The sequence below is a fragment of the Limanda limanda genome, chromosome 1, assembly GCF_963576545.1.
Source record: "Limanda limanda chromosome 1, fLimLim1.1, whole genome shotgun sequence".
Lineage (NCBI taxonomy): Eukaryota > Metazoa > Chordata > Actinopteri > Pleuronectiformes > Pleuronectidae > Limanda > Limanda limanda.
In genome coordinates, this window is record NC_083636.1 from 33,861,706 (window position 1) to 33,882,906 (window position 21,201).

Sequence of the window (21,201 nt, forward strand, 5' to 3'; positions counted from 1 at the left end):
GACCTGTGTGAACCCATTGGCCTTAACATAGCCTCCCACTGGTTTAATGTTGTTTTTTTCCTATGAATATATGATCTGTTTGGGTCTTAATACACTAAACTCCATAAGATCCTCTGTTCGGTTGGTTAAATAACGGGATAATTTAAAGATTTATCATGCTCGAGAAAACTGTTCCCAGACAGTAATCGAACTACAGGCAAACCCATATGGTCGATTAATCAATTTATCTGTTGTCATTCCCTCCGCTACAAGCAGACAGAACATGGTGGCTTTCATGTATCAACTGATCCATATGTCAGATAAAGCCTTGCTGTTCTTCTTAATGAACTTTATTTTCTAAATATCAGAAGCTGTGCGTAATTACGCACGAAACGCTCAAGTAGTTTCCTTCTTCTCATTGAGAAGTTGAGAGGACACAAATCTGAAGAGCTGGGATGGGGACCTGGAAGGGATTCTTATATAGGGTATAATCCTTTGCTATTTCTATGCAGGCTGCCCCTCAACACCCCCCTTTCCTCCCCCTTCTCCAACAATCTACGTCGTGGACTATGCTTCCGCTTCGCACGGTTGGTCATTGATGCGCAGTGGAGGCTTTGGATAGGGAGGGAGCGCGCCTGAGAGAGAGTGGGAGACGTAGAATTGACCAGGCAGAGGCTGGGGGAGAGAGAGAGAGAGACTGAGAGGGAGAAAGAGAGAGAGAGAGAGGAGGGAAGAAGGAGGTGACGGACCTGCTCCTCTGGGACTCGACTGCAGCTTTACAGCTCGGTGCTATCGGCGGGCTCGGCTCAGTAAAACGGTCCCCGGCCGGAAAACCAGGCACCGATCGAGGAGCTTGTCGAGGCTGTCACTGAGCTCCGAGGAGGAGGAGGAAGATCTCCACAGCCGCTGCTTGGAGGAGAGCAGGAGTAACCGGGAGACGAGGAGGAGGGAGAACGGCAGGATTCATGGAGGCTGTGCAGCTCCTCAGAGCAAAACGCCTGGATTAACTGACTCTGGACTGGGGGGGGGCATCGCTGCACAGGTTTAAAACAGACGGGACCGTGTTTGAGAATCATCGCTGAGTCCAGCTCCAGCCCGTCCGGCGTGTTTCTGTGTTTCTAGGTAAGAGGATCCCGCTCTCATCCGGCTACGTGCGCTCATTGTTGTAATTCACATGAAGTGGTAAAGGTTACTCTTCGCTGGAGGATTCGGTTCTCTCTGTGTAAGAGTCACTTTCTGTGAATAGGGGTGTTTTGTTAGGGTCGGGGGGGGGGATCAGTGTGTTTCACTTTGTCCTGGGTCCTCACCATGTTGCGATGTAACAACAGAGATCGTGTCTTTTGTGTTGGGATCATGAATCGAAAAACTGTGTTTCCTCAAAAGCGAAGTTTCTGCCTCAATGTGCAGAAATATTCTCCCCAAATATTTCATCTCATCCATATTTTTTTTTTAGATCATATCTTTGTTCATGACTTTATAATCGACTAGATGTGTTATAGTGATATTTGCACGAGTCACCAAAACTTCACCCAATGGGAAAATTCAACATTAAATCCAATTCATTTTGATGTTACTCTGACAACTTTTAGTCTTATTAAAATCGGGTTGATGTGTTTTTGTTTCTCTTTTAAATCTAACAGTATTTTGATGTCTGTGGCTGTAGCGTGCGCCATATCCTGTAGTCACACCGCAATCTGAAAATGAGAAAACTTTGTGGTCACACAGCAAAGAACTGAACTCGTGTCTGTCAGTATATATGCTTCTAAACATCTTAATAAGTAGCTCTGTTTAATAATGTTGCTAAAAGGCTCCATCCATGTGCTCTGACATGTCTTGTTGTTCTGGCTCTTCCTCGCAGCTTGGGCGGTAAAGTTCTCGGTGATCCTCGTCATGGCGGACCAAGAGGAGCCTTTTGGCCTCGAGAACTCTCCCGGTGGCTCGGATTCAAGGGAAGCACAGAGCGATAGTAAATCAGAGAAGCAGAACGGAACCGCGAGCAAATCCCCATCGTCCCAGACGACTTACATCCAGCAGGTCAGTAGCGCTGCGAGCGTGTTAGGCCTCACTCTCTGCTCCAGGCTGCACACCGAGGTCACATCCACACCAAATACATATTCCTACGGGTGTTCTGTTGTTGCTGTGGATACTAAAATATCCATAAATGTCTCAGAACTGGAAAAAAGTGTGTCTGCTTGTAAGGGATCAATTCTACTGGTTTCCAAACTACATCTTTATTAAAACATGTAGACTTTTTATACCCCCTGTATGTGTAGTCTGACTTCTAAATAAAAAATAGCGAGTGGCTCCAAGAAACTGACATTACTCATTAGACGATTTTGGAAACATTTAAATATTTTGTGGCTGAACATGAGACTATATTTGTATTCTGCTTTGTGGAATATGCTCCTCCTCAGACCTCCACCGTGGCTTATTATGGTCTGTATTTAGTTTAAATGTTTATGCTGTGTCCCAACAAGTGCAGAATGATTTATTGCCTGATGTTGAAATAAAGTTTCTAAGAGGTTACATGAGGGGTTTCGTTGTCACTACAAATCCTATATTATTTATTGATTGGACTTTGCAGCGTCCCATTGCTCCAAAGTGTCTTTAAATTCAAAATTAATGTTTCATTTTAACCTTCAGTCATTTATAAATTCATTTCGAGGACATGCTGTTCTATTTCACCAACTCCAAAGGCCCCAGAGTATTGTATGACACCTCTGCGTAAAATGTGGTTATAGGCTCTTTTTAATGTAAAATCCATGAGCACTGTTGACACTGAGGTGTTTTATTCTGAAGGGAATGGAGGGCATAAAAGTCTACCTGCACGAAAGGGAACTGTGGACGAAGTTTGACGAGGTGGGCACGGAGATGATCATCACCAAAGCCGGAAGGTAAGATGCCAAACTAAAAAAAAGTTTTGTGAATGCATCACAACAAGAGTTTGCATGTCTACTTATTGGACTTGAATCAGTGTGTATTCATTTTATCTGGACCCATTTGTGAGTTAAAATGTAGACCATAGACTGGACTGGATTTTTTTGTTTCTTGCGTGGGGGATTTGGAAATGCACAGTGTGGGGAGCTGCAGAGAAAACACCGAGCATCTGGTGGACGCTTTAACGCTTGCGAGCTGCAGAAGTGCACATAGGCTGCGTTTGGGTCTGCAGGGTGGGCCTGCGGAGAAATGTATGGATTTACCAATCAGCCTGCAGGGAATGGACATAATTGTATGTGTTAAAAACATGATTGTGTGTGTGTCCGTCCGTCCTGCCAGCCAGCAACACATTTGCCTGCAACATGTTACTATACATGTGTCCCGCTGTCAGCTCCACGTTTGCCCTCTGACTGCATCCAGTCAAAATAACGCACGTCGACTTGAGTGGGACTTGCATATATGCATGACCGCTGGTGTCTGAGCGCACACACACACACACACACACACACACACACACACACACACACACACACACACACACACACACACACACACACACACACACACACACACACACACACACACACACACACACACACACACACACACACACACACACACACACACACACACACACACATGCCCCATGGCTCATCGCTGAACGATGGACATTTATAATTCAGCACGGCTACATTTCATTGTGCGAGCGTAAGGCAGTTGTTTTCTCACAGCTGCACAAAGTCTCCATTATATTCCCGTCACTCATTTCGCTCATGTCTTTGGCGTGGAACGATATTAACACAGTATCCGTCCCTCGTCTGCTGCCCTCCCCCCTGACTCATGAGTCTTATTCACATCATGTGTGTGTGTGTGTGTGTGTGTGTGTGCGTGTGCGTGTCTCATATATGTGTGTTTTCTGTCGTATGACAGATACCAAATGTCCAAATGATTTACTAAAAGGATCCAGCTAACATCTGGCTCACAGTGTCAAAACGTTTTATAATGCCCAGGCCCCACTCAGACCTAACGCACGGCAAAGAAAATACATTTCCAGACCTGATGTAAGACGTTTTAAAGCAGCACGCGTGAGCTGACTTTAGTTTAGTTCGCAGTTTTTAATCAATACAATTTATATTTAAAAATATTAATTTCCATTCATTCAATTCCACGCGTGTGCCAACTTAAGGATGCTTGCGCTCTTCAAACGTTTGGAAAATGGCCAAACTCTGTAAAAACTAGTGATTTTTATACAGAGCACAAAACCATTGGAAAAACACCACAGTCTATTTTTGCTTGTATATTTTTCCAGACATGGGACAGAAATACCAAACCGCGCTTTATAAACCGTATTCTGTCCTTCACAGGCGAATGTTCCCCAGCTTCAAAGTGAAGGTCACGGGACTAAACCCCAAAACTAAATATATCCTCCTGATGGATGTTGTTCCTGCAGATGATCATCGATACAAATTCGCTGATAATAAATGGTAAGTCAAGTTCTTATACGTTTCTACAATTCTTAAGGACTTTTATATTCCTTCCAGAAACCTTTTACGCACAATTACGCACAGTACGTTTCAGTAAAAAATGTGGCGGTTATTGTTTGGGAGGTCGCCTTTCTCTCTCAGGACGAGAGAAGGGATGAGGATGGACGAGAATCGGAAGTGAAACGTATTAATTCCCTGAGAATAATGAACTGTGTGTTTTTTGATGGTTGCCAAGAAGTGTGGTCAGCAGAGAGAGACGTTCGTGCCGGAGCTGACGTTCCGGTGTTGAATAGATGTTTGATGACTTTTCCCTAAAGCTATAGCAGTTCTATATGCGCAGTGCAACAAGGCTCTCTTTCACGACGGAGCACAAACATATTTATTTAGTGTCATGTCGATCTGTCTAACCTTGGTCAGGAATGCCCTGTTTGGGTCAGTGCGTTTCAATGAGGAGATACTTAGAGAGGATGACTGCATGCCAATACTGCCGATAATGACCTGTCCAAAGCCTCTCCTGGAACTAATACTACTCTTGATCCAAGTGTTGGAAGATGGTTTCTAATGTGACCGCTGACGATCCAAAACCAACCTCATGAAACGTTTGACACGACGGCACTGCAGTTTAATCATAATCAATAATCTATTTCATTTAATGCAAAGTTTTAAACTTTTAAAGTGCCTGTATATAAATGGAAGTAAACCTTGTTTTGCAGTATAATTAAATGAGTGTTTTTCAACCTGCTTTTTTAATTTGGGAACACTGCGCTTTTTCTGATTTTTCATAATTTCCCTAAAATTCTGTAATTCATCTGCTCAATTTTAAAGAGTTAAAAATGTGATATACGAGTCTAAATACGATGCAACTTGTAGCGTAATTAACTTTTAGCTCCACGGACACGGTCCAGCTCTCCCAGTGTTTTTACGCATGCACGGTTGATGGTTTGTGGGTGTCATAGCGAAGTGTGACGGTGCGACTGTGCTGCTGTGATCCAGGTCCGTGACCGGGAAGGCCGAGCCCGCCATGCCCGGGAGGCTCTACGTGCACCCGGACTCTCCAGCCACGGGCGCGCACTGGATGAGGCAGCTCGTCTCCTTCCAGAAGCTCAAACTGACCAACAACCACCTGGACCCGTTCGGACACGTAGGTGCCTAGGCCTATATCATCTATTCTGAAGTGTCACAGCCCCGTGTCGCTGTGGATGTAATGATAACATGACACTGCTTTGATCCAGAAGTGTGTTTTTCTCATGGTTTGATGCTCAGCGGCATTTCAGCAGCGTGGGCTCATTTTCTACTCATCTATAGACCTCTATAAAAATCCTGTACAGAACAAACGCTGGTTTTCATAGCTGATAATTGATAATGATATTTTTTGGGTCGTTTAGTTTCAAACTCTTATTATTATTATTGTTATTATTACCAAAGAAAAATATTAAATGATATATAAACTGAAAGCAATACATTTACATTATAGGCTTGTTATAACATTAAACATTAAATATTGAGGGCCCACGTAAAAGCAACTTTAAGCCTCTTGTACATTAGAATTAAAATTAGAATTAAAAAATATGAAATTTTACTTGGTTTAAAAGAAATGTAACTTTGCAGGATTGTGCAGCATTAATGCAGAATTTAGTCTTTTAAATTGACTTTAAAAATTCAACAGAACAATTTCACGTCCTCCTGCATTTTTCAGTTTTGATGTTTTATTCTTGCTCTATCAGTGGTGACTTTTCTGAATACATGATGCAAATAATGCATTTTGTACTGAAGTCCAATGAAAAAACTTTATTCCAGATTTTTTTATCTTTCAAACTCCCTCTGTTTTAAAATTTCTGCTGTGGGATTTTGAAAAAGAGAGGTTTGGTTTAGAAATATTCAGACCTAAGAATACAGGTTATGGAGTTGAAATGAAAGTCTGGTTGCTAGTAGATTGATTTAGTAGAAAGCGTTTGCCTTCCAAAAATGCATCAAATATTTAGCATTTTCTTTCAGAAAAAAGTCTTAACTTTCCAAATGTTGGCTAAACTATGATCTAGCTATTTTTCTCATGAAGAAATCATGTTTTATATTTTGAGATCTATAATATTTTACAATATTAAAATTAAAAGATTAGGGATGAAAAAGAGAAAACACTGCAGAACAAAACTTAAATAATTCCAAATAATACTTGTTATTTATTTTTTTGCACACATAAAGTTTTGTTTAAAGAAAATTGCTCAGTGAATAGTTGCTCTGGCAAAGTTTATTAGTTTTGAATGTGCATTTATATGCTGTTTCATTACTTTAAAAATGTACAAATTACATAATATATGATCCAGTTAAAGCAAGAAACTGTGCCTCCATTACTTCAAGCTGGAGCAAACTCCAGTCAAAAGTATGATTTGAATTTAGACTCTTTCCTTCCTGCCAACATTGAATAACATGTTTGTTGTATCGGCATGTTGGAGCCTCTTTGGTACGTTTTGTTCTTGGGGCTTATTACACCAACCCCCCAGATGCATTAAAGTTGCAGACCTCCTGGAAGTCTGCTCTCATAAGTAAAAGGAAGTATTTGGGCAAATTTTTTTTGCCAAAAACTGACAGAGGCCGTTGTATCCTTCCCATCACCTCCCTCAGCACCAGTGAGGGACAGCATGGTACCCATTTCCGAAACTTTGCCTCCTCATTATTCTGAACTCAATAACTGGCCCCAGGTTTTCGTTATTCCCATCTTAACCCCGAAAAAGGAAAACACAAGCATCACTTACTTCATCACCTGGTTTTCCGGCTACAAATGAGGCCCAGGCAGGTTTTTATAAAATTTTGAGCACATCGAGGCCTAATTGGATCTAGAAAATGAATAGTCCGACTATTTGCTTTCACCTATGTGCCCAGTCATGAAAGGAAACAACATGAGATCTGCTACAGGCACATGATCAGCTGCTGCCCTGTCTAATGGGCAGATGTGTAATTACAAGGAAAACACAAGAAATGTGATTGTTTTTATTAGGAGTGTGCAGCTAATGATGATTAAACTAAATGAGGTTCAGAAAAAGCTTGATTATTTCGGTTGTTTTCTGTAAATTGGTGTAATCAAGAGGCAGCGCTCAGACTTAAAAAGAAAACCTGGTTTTGTTTCAGTTTTATAGTCATTACATATTAAATGTTTTACAGTTATCATGCCCACTGAACACAGAAGATCAGTTATTAACACAAAGTTATTCGAGATAATGTCAATTATCACCAATTTGTAACATAATATAAAGAAGTCACATTTTTGATTCAATGCAAAAACACAAAAATTAGTGTGCATTCTTTTACATACACATACACACACACACACACACACACACACACTCACACACACACACACACACACACACACACACACACACACACACACACACACACACACACACACACACACACACACACACACACACACACACTAAAGCCTTTATCTACCCACATGGCACCTTTAATGCTTGTCGGCCTGCCAAGGCCCAGCTGGTGAAATAAAAGTGGAGCTCGGTCGGAATGTGCGCACAATTGTAAATTTTGGGTTAAAGTGCATTTTTGATTGGCTGCAGTGTTTCCTGGCTCGCCCCCTTTTGTGCTGGGAGACAGCACCAGGGGATTCATAAATGAAATGCTGGTGGCCGGCCAGAAACCTCCTCCATCAGCTTGTTGGTGCAGCTGGTTGAAATAAGTTGTAGATGATTTATAATTACCAGGAGTGAGACATGAGAGCGAAACATATTGCTGATGCAGATTGGAACCGCTCGGGACAGGGGCCTGTAAAGCAGACGCCGTTCTCCAGCAATGTCTGGTAATTAGACACATGTCAGCGGAGGGAGCAGGGCCGAGCTCACAGCTCAGCACTGGGGCCGGCGTCTAATGGGAAGAGAGGGAGGCCACGCCACATGAGGCCTGAGTGTTTGTGTACAGGGTTGATTGTGCAAACTTTTTTTAAAATTCAAATGAAGAGGTGCAGTTGCAACAGTCCTCTATTTGCAGAAGCTTATTGGAAGAAATGCAGATTATTATTTATTTAAGCGCTTTGTTTGTTTTTTGTAACTTTTTTTTTATTGATATTTTCAGGCAGACAGAGTTTACATACGCATACAAACATCAGCTACATCTCGGATGTGTTTCTGCACAACACATGTTTCCATATTGCATGTATAGAGGCACATAGTTTGTCTTTGCCAGTTTTTTCATATTGATTGTATTGTAGTTTTGAGGTCAATTTCTCTGTATAGTTGAATTTACTGATAGTTCATATGGTTTTATAGAGAAAAATGCTTTCATGTGACAATCTAATGTTTGTGCATGTTCTTAAAACACTAAAACAGTTGTGAGAAGTAACTCAGTACATTTTCTCAACTACCAGGCTTTTTGTACTTTTTCTTCCACTGCATTACATTAGAATGTTGCAGTTTTTAATTAACAAAGCGCTTTACAAAACGGGTAATAAAATAGTAAAATATGATGTCCTTCTCGGTTAAAGTATCATTATAAATTGTGTGGTTTGAATGAGTTTCATACAACTGGCTGCTTAATGCATTGCTAAAACTAATGGTAGTAGTAAATCATATATGGTAACAATACTCTGGAGGGGGACGTTCTGCTTAATAGTCTTACTTTAGAAACGTAAATGCATTTTCCTGTGAAGCCATGTGCACTCCTACGTAAATACCACTGTGCAGAACTTGTACTTGTTGCAGAGTATCTCTCCGACTTCCTCTTAAAACCTAGAGTCTCATCGTTATGGGCCTAGATAAGCAAATTAGTGTTGTTTTCTTAAATTCCTCAAAAATCATTTGTTTTTGTCTCAGGTTTCATACCGAGCTGCAGCTCCTACTTTGATCTTCCCCTCAACTCCAGGAATATTTGTCTGTGTTATTCATCCCTCCTCCCCCCTCCTCCCCTCCCTCTGCTCCCGCACTCGTCTCCCTCTCTTCCCACACATGTTTTGGCCAGGAGGGTGGAGTGTGAGGATCGCACTGTTTATATTCGAATGGCAGTTGTGCGATGAGCAATAGATGATGGTGTACAAAGCCTGCTAATCCCGAGGCTCGGGGAGAACTCTCTGATGTGGTGGAACTTGAAAGCAAAGGGCAGCGGCACGAGACCCAAAGTGATCCCTCACTATCATTAAATACTATCATCTAGACTAGAGGCAGGCAGGGGGGGGGGGCGCAGAGATACTGAGACCCAGGCAGGGCAGCGGCTGGGCCGGGGAGACGAGGCGTGTGCTGGGGCCCCAGTGGGTGGTCTGCAGCTCCACCACTAACCCCCCCCACACACACACACAACCCCTCTACTAACACTGGACTTTGGTATCCCACAGTCAGTGGACCATTCTTTTTTTTCACGGTGAAATGTACACTGGAACATTTCCATGCAACTTGTGCTGTGTCACATAGCGACAGACATCTTTAACCTCTAAAACCTTGTAATGTGCCGAGTGATGGGTTTGCATTGATGGGCCTGTTGTTGTGGTTTCTCCAAATCTCGGACAAACGTCTGCAGACCTCAAATCAGTCCGAAATTAATGCATGCATGGGGAAATGTTCAGTTTAACCTACTTTTTAACTGCACTGTGTTCAGAGAAGTCCTCTAATAGGAAGTTAAAGCCTCTTATGTGCATCCAAACAGGAAGGAAGTGATGTGTATATAGAGGAAAACACTGCTGCAAGACAGAATTTTCCTCAGTCTAGAAACTATCATCTGCTCAGATCCAAGTTTCCTGCAAATATTTAATTTATGACGGGTTGTAGAATTTGCTAAAGTTGGTTTTCCATCAGCTCCTCAACAGCCTGCTTATCCACAGAGATACACCCGACAAATCCTCACTGATATGTTCTGCACAGCCGGCAGCTTCCATTAAATCCTCCTGCATGTACTTGGTGCATGGCAGGCAGTTGACACACATTTCTACCCATCAAGAAAAACCTACTGCACCATGTAATTAGATCAAGTTCGACTGGAAATTAATAATGGATGACCATTGTATCATCTGTGTAGGCCTCTACGGTTCACTTGGCTCCTAAAAAGCACTCTGGGGTCATGGCTGTGCAATAACGCAGGATGCCCCCACAGGTACTCGGGGGTCAGGGCAGAAACCCTTGTCTCTTCTCTAGCTGGTAGTGAAAGGCAGGTACAAAAACAAGCTTTGAGATAACAGATAAGAGGAATGCCTATGGGAGAAGAGACGTGAGGGGGGCTGGGTGTAAAGAGGAGGGGGAGTTAAGAGGAGGGGAAGGAGAAAAAAAACTCTACTTTTAATCTTTAAACGTAAGTGGATCTGGTGAAAATAAAAACCATTAGATTTCCACAGGGCCGGCGACCATGACCCCCTGTTCCGTCAAAACAATTAGACTTAAGACCCACGGATGAGAGGGCCTCAAAAGAGAAGTTCAAGGCTCAAGTTCAGCTGTGTGGACCGCGTCTCCGTGTCGCCACTGGTAGCAGTCATCACTTAGAGCAGGCTGGGTTAGTCAGGCTACAGGCAACTGGAGAGAGGACAGGCTCCTGTCAGTCTGTTACTCTTCTGCTTGACTCCTCAGGCATCCCTGTTGCCATGGGAACACCCCTGTAATAATTATAACGTATAAAGATTTAGTTTTCAGGCTGAATGAGAACTATTCAGAGCTTTTCACTTCTGTTAATGAGTAGAAATTTCAAATGAGGATTTTTTTTATGAAAAAATAAAAGTTTTACCTTTGGTCAAACATGTGTTTTTCCAGAAAGAAGTGTAGTTACTAAGTTTTTTAAATTGATTTATTAAGGTTCTTTGAGATTGAAGAATCAATATTTTTAATTTACTAGCTGACAAGCTCATAGTTCTTTTAATGCAAAAAATAAGTATGGCTGTAAAATTTCACTTTGCTGCAATGAATGACTCACAAAGTTTTATCTTAGTGGTGAATATCATCATAACCCTAACCCTAACATTTTCAGTATTCTTACCCTATAGGCGTTCCACTAGTGTGTCTTCATCTTAAAAGCAAGTGTATACAATTTGCCATGGCAACAAAACAGCATAAATAAACAAACTAACAAAGCAACAAACAATGTATTACAGTTATTATATATTTTGCCAAAACAAGGACTTCCGGGGAAATGGTGTATTTTATTTTCTTCATTCAAATCTTACACCACTACAAAATGCTGTCAAAGCATCTGGACATCGCTTCCTACTTTCTTCCCCTAAACAGACCTGAAGAGACGTTTTATTTTATACTTGTTTATTTTATTTTAATTAAATTCCTTCATCACAATGTGTGACTATAAGCTCCACGTTTTCTCTCTTGCAGATCATCTTGAATTCGATGCACAAGTACCAGCCCCGGATCCACATCGTGAAGGCGGATGAAAACAACGGCTTTGGCTCAAAGAACACGGCCTTCTGCACGCACGTCTTCCCGGAGACTGCCTTCATCGCGGTCACGTCCTATCAGAACCACAAGGTACGTGCTTCGTGCGTGGGCCACTTCTGGATTTAGTTTTAGTTTTAAATGCAAAGCGCGTTTAATGAGCCAAATTCATTAAATCCAAATACAAACACAGAAGAAACGCAGATCGGATAAATGTCTAATTTCTTTTTCCAGCTAAACTATATCACCTTTAATTAATTATGTCATTCACAAAAGACTTCGTTTGAATGAAGCCCATTTTGCTGACGGTGAACCGGATTGTCTGTGAGGTGCAGCGGTGAAGTCTTGTCGCTGTGAGGCTGGACACGTCTGGTTTCACGTAAAGTCTCTGACAGAAACTCGACGAGACCACGTCTGACCTCAGGAGACTTTGTCCCAGTCCTGCAGCGCTTTGTGGACAGAGACAAGCTGCGGAGAAAACACTGAAGAATAAACAGATAGACCCCAACTACTACTAATACTTACAGTGATACTACTACTAGTATTACTAGTACTACTGCCACTAAATAATAATAATAATATACTTCTACAATTATTTGTAAGCTAATAATAAAAACTATAGTCTACTTCTCATATTAAAAGGCAAACTACTATTACTAATACTACTAATAATACTTATATGATCAGTTGTGATATAATAATAATACTTGATTTTTAATACTAGGTTGTTATTATGGGTCTAAATAAATAGTAATAATGACTAGAAACACCCCTGCTTATAATTTAATTTGAAAACACTTTGAAAAGTTTGTGCCACTTAATTGTTTAGTCTTATACTTGCAAAGTGGCAGGAAAACTGTGCAAGTTGTATTAAGTTTATTATCAGATCGATTCCTAAGAATAGCCGTGTGTGTGCTGGTGATGGATGCGCAACATAGAACTGCAGGTTATAACCGGTTCCGGTTGGGGAAAAAGATTTAAAAGAAAACAGAAGGTTCAGTCTAATTATGTATTAAATATAACTGTTATAACAACGATATTATTATTTCACGTATTCTCTGTTGGGTGTTTGATGTGTTTGTTTAGTTTCTTGCAGGCGTAACGTGTTATTTTCATGAGTAGAACTCCTGCGCGTAATGTGTGCGTAAAAGCTGAACTCCTGCACCGTTTGGTTGTTGTTCTTTTCACTCAATGATTTAGAAACGGGTATAAACTATAATAGCACTGAATTAAAGGTAAATGTCTAAACCTTTACCTTTAATTCCGTGCAGCCTCCCAGTTGTTTATATCTTTACTGGGAGTTGCGTTTTAAGACTCTGGGGAAAGAAGCAGAAATAAAACCTGGTATTTACTCTGTGTCCAAAATTTCTGCAGAGGAAAAAAAAAGCTCGGGATCCCAGATATCTGTAAACAGCGTCTGTTTAACATCATTTAACCATGTTGGCCTACATGTTTTTAGTTTGGGGAGGATATGGCAGAAAAAGGGGGCGAGCGCTCATAATGTCCCCGTGAGCCAATCGGAGGCCCCCGCGCTTTCTGGGAACAGGAAGCGCAAATGACCAACATTCTGAAGGAACCATTCATTATTTTTAAAACATGTTATTGGGGGGGGGACTGAGATCGTAACCTCGGGGCTAATTATTGGGGCTTTGCGGAGCTGCAGGAAAAACACAGCATTTCTGATTTCCTGGCGCTTTGGCACGACTGTCTAATCAAACAGTCGAAACATCTGCTGGAACAATACGTGCTGCGGGCCTGCGTCCAATTCACCTGCTTCACTCTAAGCTCATGAAAACACTCAAAGTTTCCTGTCACAGCTTTAATCAAAGCATTCTCTTCCATTCTGTGATTTCTGATATAACGGTGTTTTCTGCAGATTTTGATCAAACTGGAACAAAAACAATTTAGCTTATATCCAATTTAAACATAATAAAGTAATTTGAGTACATCTGGAGAATTGTTTTATAGGCCATGGTTGTTTTTAATGAGCATAGTTTGGACACAGTCTTTGAAGTTGTGAGTGAACTTTACCTGATTGTCTTGGGTCCATGCTCCCAAATTATATTTAACAGTTTTCAAATTTTCCATTCTTATTATTTCCAATCCTCTGGGCCCATGTCAGCAGGAGATAACACATGTGTTTTGCAAAATATGTTACTTTTCCTTTTCTGTAAGCTGAGCTCAGGCTATCACTTTGGAGCGGGTTATTGGTATTTCTTCCAGGAAAGGTTGCAAGAGAGCACAACAAGACCCTGAACTTTTTATTCTTGAAGAAAAAACAATATGCAAATGCTCTGCCAGGCTGCATTAGGAGCAGAAGCTGAATCAAGAGTGTCACGTGACCAGAGATTTTTTCAAGTTTTGGTAAAAGTGTCAGCCAGTGTGCAGACAAACCTCCAGTCCAGTCAGAGAACTCCGAGCACACGAGAGCTGCCAACTAATTATATCCCTGGATTGTACTTATTACCTCTTTGTGATTCACTCACTGCTTCAGGGTTGCTCTCAAAAAAAAAAAAATCTTCACTTCTGCTTGTGTTTTTATTCTGAAAAACACAAAATCGTATAATAGATCAAATTATTTGCGTCTGTCAGGCGTTCGCCAACTATCTGCCGAGCCAGAGAGCATCAAATGCAACATAATAAATTGTGAAAGAAAATATGTCTTATTGCTTTTATTGAATTGTTTAGCTGAGGATCCCTAAAGGCATCTTAGGTTTCTGGAAACGTGATCTATTGTTTGATTCCCTCCAGTGACTTGTAAAGCAGCTCGGTGCTTCCAAAGAAACTTCAGAACTAAGCTCCACACAAACAACTTGTCACAGGGCCATCACATAAATCTCAAGCTGAAGAGGACGTGATAGTTGATAGGAGGAAGACAGAAATGTTGCCTTTTTAAATAGCTGCTGCTTTTGTGTGTGTAAAGCTTTTTTTAAAACATTACTTTTAGTGTAAGATCTTGCCACAAATGGTTTTCATTGCAGAGGATGTGTCACTAATGTTGAGTGTGTTTTGTGTTTTGCAGATAACTCAGCTGAAGATTGAGAACAACCCGTTTGCAAAAGGTTTTCGTGGAAGTGACGACATGGAGCTGCACAGGATGTCCAGGATGCAAAGGTAGCTACAGCATTTCCAATGCATTTGGAAATTGATAGTGTATTAGTAAATAATGTCTTTAAGTTAGGGTTAAGGGTTAGTTTCTAAGGGAGCTTGACTATGGAACCCCAATATTTTGGTTCTTTAATGTTTGAGAACCTTTGCTTTAATTGATGCTGGCCTGTGATAAATGGAGATGCTGACACAAACTCAATGATGTCAAATGAGTAGATAAATGTCGCCACAATTAGACGGGCATTAACTGACATCCATGGTCACACTGTCGCTGAACAAGCCTTGCTTTAATCCTCTAGTACGCCCAGTGTAAGCCAGTTATGAGTGTAACTTTCACTGATGTAAGTGTAGTTCTTGATCCTCGGCCAGTTTTCGTGCCGAAGACTTTTATGGTCCATTTGGAAGAACCTCTGACACACGGCTGCAACATCTCCTTTCAGCACTCCTTCTATACCAGGATGTTCCAACAGCTTATGCGTCTGCTTTGTGTGTGTGTGTGTGTGTGTGTGTGTGTGTGTGTGTGTGTGTGTGTGTGTGTGTGTGTGTGTGTGTGTGTGTGTGTGTGTGTGTGTGTGTGTGTGTGTGTGTGTGTGTGTGTGTGTGTGTGTGTGTGTGTGTGTGTGTGTGTGTGTGTGTGTGTGTGTGTGTGTGTGTGTGTGTGTGTGTGTGTGTGTGTGTGTGTGTGTGCGTGTGTGTGCGTGTGAGCTGAACCGGTGGTATCGTTTGGTCCGGCAGCCAAGGCAGTACACGACCACATTGCTCTCTCTCTCTCTGTTATTCAGTCCAGATGAGGGATGGAGTCCATACTGCACGGAAAACACTTTTTCAAAGGACAAAATCTGGTTTCTTAACTTAAACAGCCCATCCACCCCCCTGGCCTCCCTTTGGGCAGCCAATACAGACGTTGTGTGTGTGTGTGTGTGTATTCGAATGCAGAAATCCCATATCGTACCACACTGGAAAAGTTGCTTGGCGTGTCCACAAGGTGCTAAAATCCTGCTTCCTTCCCATAACCTTTCATTCTGAGCCACAGTCAGAATGAAGGGCTTTCTGTAATTAAGCATTTCAGATTAACGTCATGAGTTATGCTGCAGAGAAGAATCCCTGGACGATTGTTCTGTCTCTGCACTTCTTTCAAAAATTGCGCCCTTGATTGTATCCGACGCACGTTAAGTTACTTTAAGTAGGTGCGTGCCACAAGATAATACGACATTTTAAGTGAAACGAATGTCACCTATCAAAACTCACAAATAGATGGAGGTTGGTGCGAGGCCAAACCGCACTATCAGTCTTACACGCCATTGTCCGCTCCTGCCAAAGAACAGAAAGCCATGCACGTCTGCTCTTGGTTACAGTTTTTTCGAAGGGAGAGCTTATTGCGAAACCAGGTCACTGTTCCGACTGAAGCGATCCCTGAAATCAAAGACCCAAAAGTAGCAAAGTGATCTATTGATGGATGCGGTGGATTAATGGGAGTGAAAAACATGCAGGCACTTTCACTGAAGAGGGTTTTCCCCAGAGGAGCCTCGCACCCTGTGTGTCCTGAGTCACTCATAGTGAACGCAGTTGTCTCTGAAAATAGTTTTTAGAATTTCCGGAAATCTTTAATATGCACTATTTATAACATGCAAAACTATTTCAGGTCAGTTCCAAATATTTGCTTACGTGTGTCTGTCTGTCTGCACCTCCCAAGCACCAAGGAGTATCCAGTCGTGCCTCGCAGCACAGTGCGACAGAGGGTGGGCTCCAGCCAGAGTCCGTTCAGAGGGGAGGTCCAGGGCATGGGCACCCCCAGCACCCTGAGCTCCCAGTACTCCCAGTGTGAGAACGGGGTCACCAGCACCTCGCAGGACTTGCTGCCCCAGTCGGGCTCCTACCCCTTGCCACACGAGCACGGCCAGGAGTTCCACTGCATCAAGAGGAAAGGTACGGAGACTCTGAAAGATAAAGATGAAAACGTGACTGTGTGTGAGGGGTTTTGTTTAACATGGGAAACACAAAATTCAACAAGAACATGAGAGATTAATAATGATTAAACTGTACATGTGCCCAACTTTGCCAAATGCCTGTGGTCTCTTGCTGGAAAGCTTTTTCTGTGCTTCCACATATTTCTATTATGTTTTTTACAAGTCAAATAAAAAACAGATATGATAATAAATCACCATAAACAATGTATATAACATATGTGCATAAAAGGAACAATAATCATTCAAGTATAATATCATTGTCTGTTCATACACAAAATGTATATTTACACATTTTGAGTCTTTATACACAAAATGTATATTTACACATTTTGAGTCTTTATACACAAAATGTATATTTACACATTTTGTGTATAAACTAAGTTTGCCTTCATGATATTCATTGATTATTAGTAGAATAATATAAATGTATTTGTTTTGGTGTTAATGAACAAAATCTAATTATTGCATTAATCTATAAATGTTTTGTGACTGCAAATGTTTTACTCTCTATAACTGATAGAGACCAAGTGAGTGACACTGTTCTTTCACTGTGTCCCTCTACCTGCAGTGGAGGATGACTGTCACTCCAGTGAGCACAGCTATAAGAAAGCCTACCCGGAGAGCTCGTCCAGTGAGGAGGACCATTACTACCGTCCTGTCGGCTACGCCCAGAGCCTGGGCCTGGCCGGGGGGGCCTACCGCAGCGAATCCAGCCAACGGCAGGCCTGCATGTACGCCAGCGCATCGCAGGGGGCCGAGCCCGTTCCCAGTTTGGAGGATATCAGCTGCAACACCTGGGCCAGCGTGTCGCCCTATGGGAGTTGCTCCGTCACCACCATGCAGCCGATGGAGAGGCTGCCCTACCAGCACTTCTCCGCTCACTTCACCTCAGGGTCTCTGGTGTCCAGACTTGGCGGAGTGGGGGGCCACGCCTCGCCGCAGCTGGGCGACGGCCACCACGCGGCCATGTACCAGAGCTCCATGACCCACCCGACTCTGGGCCGCCAGTGCAGCCCTGGTGCTGGGATCCAGTCGCCAACGTCCGGCCTCCAGGGAAACGAGTACCTCTACACACACGGCATCCCACGTACATTATCCCCTCACCAGTACCACACTGTACATAGTGTCAGCATCATGCCAGAGTGGAACGAGAACAGCTAAAAGAGCTTATCTGCCCTCGACAGGTGAAAGGAGAGAAAAGGACCAAAATCCAGAAGGTTTTAGATGAATTTATATTTATACTCTTTAGAGATGCTGTCCATCTTGTTGAGATCAGTGTTGGTTCGCTGACGGCCGTGGATATGTGTGAGATGAGGCGTTGACTAAAGGAGAGCGAGCATCTTCTTACTTAACTTTGTTGTGACAGCATCTGCACTTAAGAAAATGACAGAAACATGAAGAAAGAGGAGCCGGACCAGAAGGAACACAAGAGACTTCTCGAGTGCAGACAAATGCAGATACTGCTCAGAAGAGGGAAACGCTTCAGATGCTTTTCCAGGCGTCGGGTAGATTGTGTCTTCATGCAGTGGAGTGTTTCTTCAGAGACAAGGGAATATGTTTTTATCATTTTTTTGTACAATACTCTTATTTTGTACCCATGTCCCGAATTCATGTAAAGTAGAACATTGTCTTCTGTCACATTAGCTTGACTTCTCCATTTATTTTAAGTGTTTGTAGTTTACAACTTACTTTGTAGTAACATTGCCATGAGTTGTTTTTTTGTTTTTTTGTTTTATATGAATAAGCGAATGGAAGCTTTTGTTGTGGCTCTTTGGTGAATTTGCGTGCTCTTAAATCTGTAAGAGCGGTTATTTGGTTTCCTGCTGCAGGGTACATGTACATGCACGTCGAATAAATTCATCTTAATACTGCAAAACAGAAAGATAGACATATAACATAATGACGTGCAACCTCATAGACAACATCCATAACATGGCACTAAAGGAGAGAAACCCCAGATCTGTAAACTGGACCTTATTTCCCATATATTGCCTTCATGATCCAAGAATTATGGTAATTAACTAATATATCAGTTTGCAGGGTGCATTGCATTCAGATTTAGTGCAGTCAAGAGCCAAAGTGATTTCTGTTTTTCAATATAACTGCAGTTTATTATTGTTACTAACATTTGACGTTGCAGCAAAATTAATACAAAATCTTTGCAGTGTCCCATTTTAGGTACTTCAACATCGTACAGAGCTCACTATGGACTTGTGTAGTATGTTAATTTTGAAACATGACCATTAGCTTCATAGCCGTTAAGTATTTGCATTATCATTCATGGTACCAAATCATCGTAGACTGCTAAATTAACCCACTAAATATACTGATGGCTTCAATCCAAGCACAACAACAGTGAAGTGGTATGAAGTGGAAAAAAGTTTCTTTGAGACATTTATAACTTGAAATTGTTTGGTGCCGTGTTCACCATTATCCCGCCAAAAAGTGGGATGGGCTCCACCCTCAAAGTACAAGTGGTCAAGGTGATGGACGGATGTATGTGTTGACCGTTACAACCATCGTCCACCATTTTAATTACTTTGAAAATAGGTTAATCTTCCATCATTTCACTCAACATCTCGGCAGTTATTTGTAGCCTATACCATCCAGGTCCTAATGAACAAACATCACATTACCATTATTCACAGGGTGAACCCAACTAAATTTATCTAAAGCTCTACTGTCACTATTCAATGCCCCTAATCAATATTACTTGAGAATAAATTGGTTAAATCCTGGACCTGGTCTGGTTTTCTAATCTGCAAAAAAAGCTTTGCTGAAAAACATTAAGACTCGTGTATAAAAATGGAAATCAACTATCTACCAATTTTTATGTTGTGATCACAAGGAAAATGTGGTTTAAACTGTAAAATGTTGCATTGAGGGAAAACTGCTTGTTATTTATGGGATTATCTCCTTTAACACACTCCACATACCTGACAGTAACTACACAGAAACATTGGTCGTCCCTCTTAGGGAATTGTCTGTTTATTGCTCTGGATCATCTACATCTTATTTTGATATGTAGACCTAAAAATAGCATCACTGTTCATCTAAAACACCATAAATATTTTGCCGTGTTTCAGCCCTGCAATTTTGTGAAGGAGATTTTTTTTTTTTTTCTAACTTTGCTTAAGCTCTGATTGTGTGTTTCATGCAGTCTCATGTTGTACCCAGTGAATGTGTGTGCTCTCACATTTTAAGTATTAACCCTCAAAGTGGCACTTCTCTGACAATCAAACCCAATCGACATGTAAAGTAGCAGTTGGACACCACGTAGAATGTAAAATCGGAAAACTCAAACTAAATTTTGACTCTACACGCTAAAGCAGAGATCGGTTTCACCGTACAAATGAGTGTATGTTAGAGGTACGTTTTTGCATTTGGACAAAGGCAACATTTTTTAAAGTTTGTAGTCAATAGAAAGTTATTTGTCAATAGTATTTATTTTCCAACAATGTACATCAGCCTGCTTCTGCATGTATCAATGATAGAAGGTCCAATTTCTTTCTTTCTTTCTTTCTTTTTTTTTTATAGCTTGTTTTTTTATGATTGTTTATAGGATTTTCTAATCATACTTATATAGAAAACGGGAGATTGTTAGTCGGCCATCAACAGGTATCAGAATAAGATTAAACCACATGAATAAACTTTGTAAATAAACATGTACATAACAGAATACCTGCAATAAATTCAAAAACAATAACACATTGTTCGTTTTGTCTTTTTGTCCAGAGTTGTGATATATATTATTTTTGACACACTTGGACCACACGTGTCTAGTGCTGGGAATTCCACAAATGAGCTTCTCTAATATTTCACTGACTCTCGTGCAAGTAAAATCATATCTTCATCTGTCGAGTTGATGCATTGAAGGTGGTGACCTCACATTATCTACCCTCAGCCAGAGCAGAGGTTGAATCAGAAAAACTGAAAAACAGCAGGACCCTTTTTAAACGGTGTAGTTTGTAGTAAATGAGTTTGTGTGTGATAGACGCACATTCACATCAGTTAAATGCAGTAATTAGCAGCAAGTATAGTTACACTTTGGCATCGCAACGGTCCCTGGGGTAAACCTTGTCCTCCTCAAGAGCTACTACCCGATTCATCTTTAGTGGTGGTGAGTAGATAATGGGCAAATTTTCACTTTCGGGTGAACTATCTCTTTAACACACAAGGGACATGTATGAATGTAGTGAGAGGTATGATGGAGGGTGGGCAGTGTTTTCAAATTCCCCATAGTATCTTACACCCACGGTGTAAGAAGGAGAGGTTCCGCAGGTCCTTCATCCCAGCTGCAGTCAGGCTCTACAACACCAGCACCACCTGATAATGTTGTAGTCCCTGTCTATTATCTCTATC

The 21,201-nt window shown here is 41.5% G+C and overlaps 1 protein-coding gene across 2 annotated transcripts; it reads left to right on the top strand.

Moving 5' to 3' along the window:
* The first annotated feature begins 1,869 nt into the window (after positions 1-1,869).
* On the top strand, positions 1,870-18,000 carry tbx5a (T-box transcription factor 5a). 2 transcript variants are annotated; one of them, XM_061077994.1, is made up of 8 exons: positions 1,870-2,031; positions 2,779-2,873; positions 4,281-4,400; positions 5,394-5,541; positions 11,705-11,857; positions 14,787-14,878; positions 16,566-16,798; positions 17,408-18,000. In XM_061077994.1, the coding sequence occupies exons 1-8, from the start codon at positions 1,870-1,872 to the stop codon at positions 17,998-18,000; spliced, it is 1,596 nt and encodes a 531-aa protein (XP_060933977.1). The 2 variants fall into 2 exon arrangements, with proteins under 2 accessions (XP_060933977.1, XP_060933985.1); XM_061078002.1 differs by having other exon boundaries at positions 1,870-2,013.
* The last annotated feature ends 3,201 nt before the right edge of the window (positions 18,001-21,201 follow it).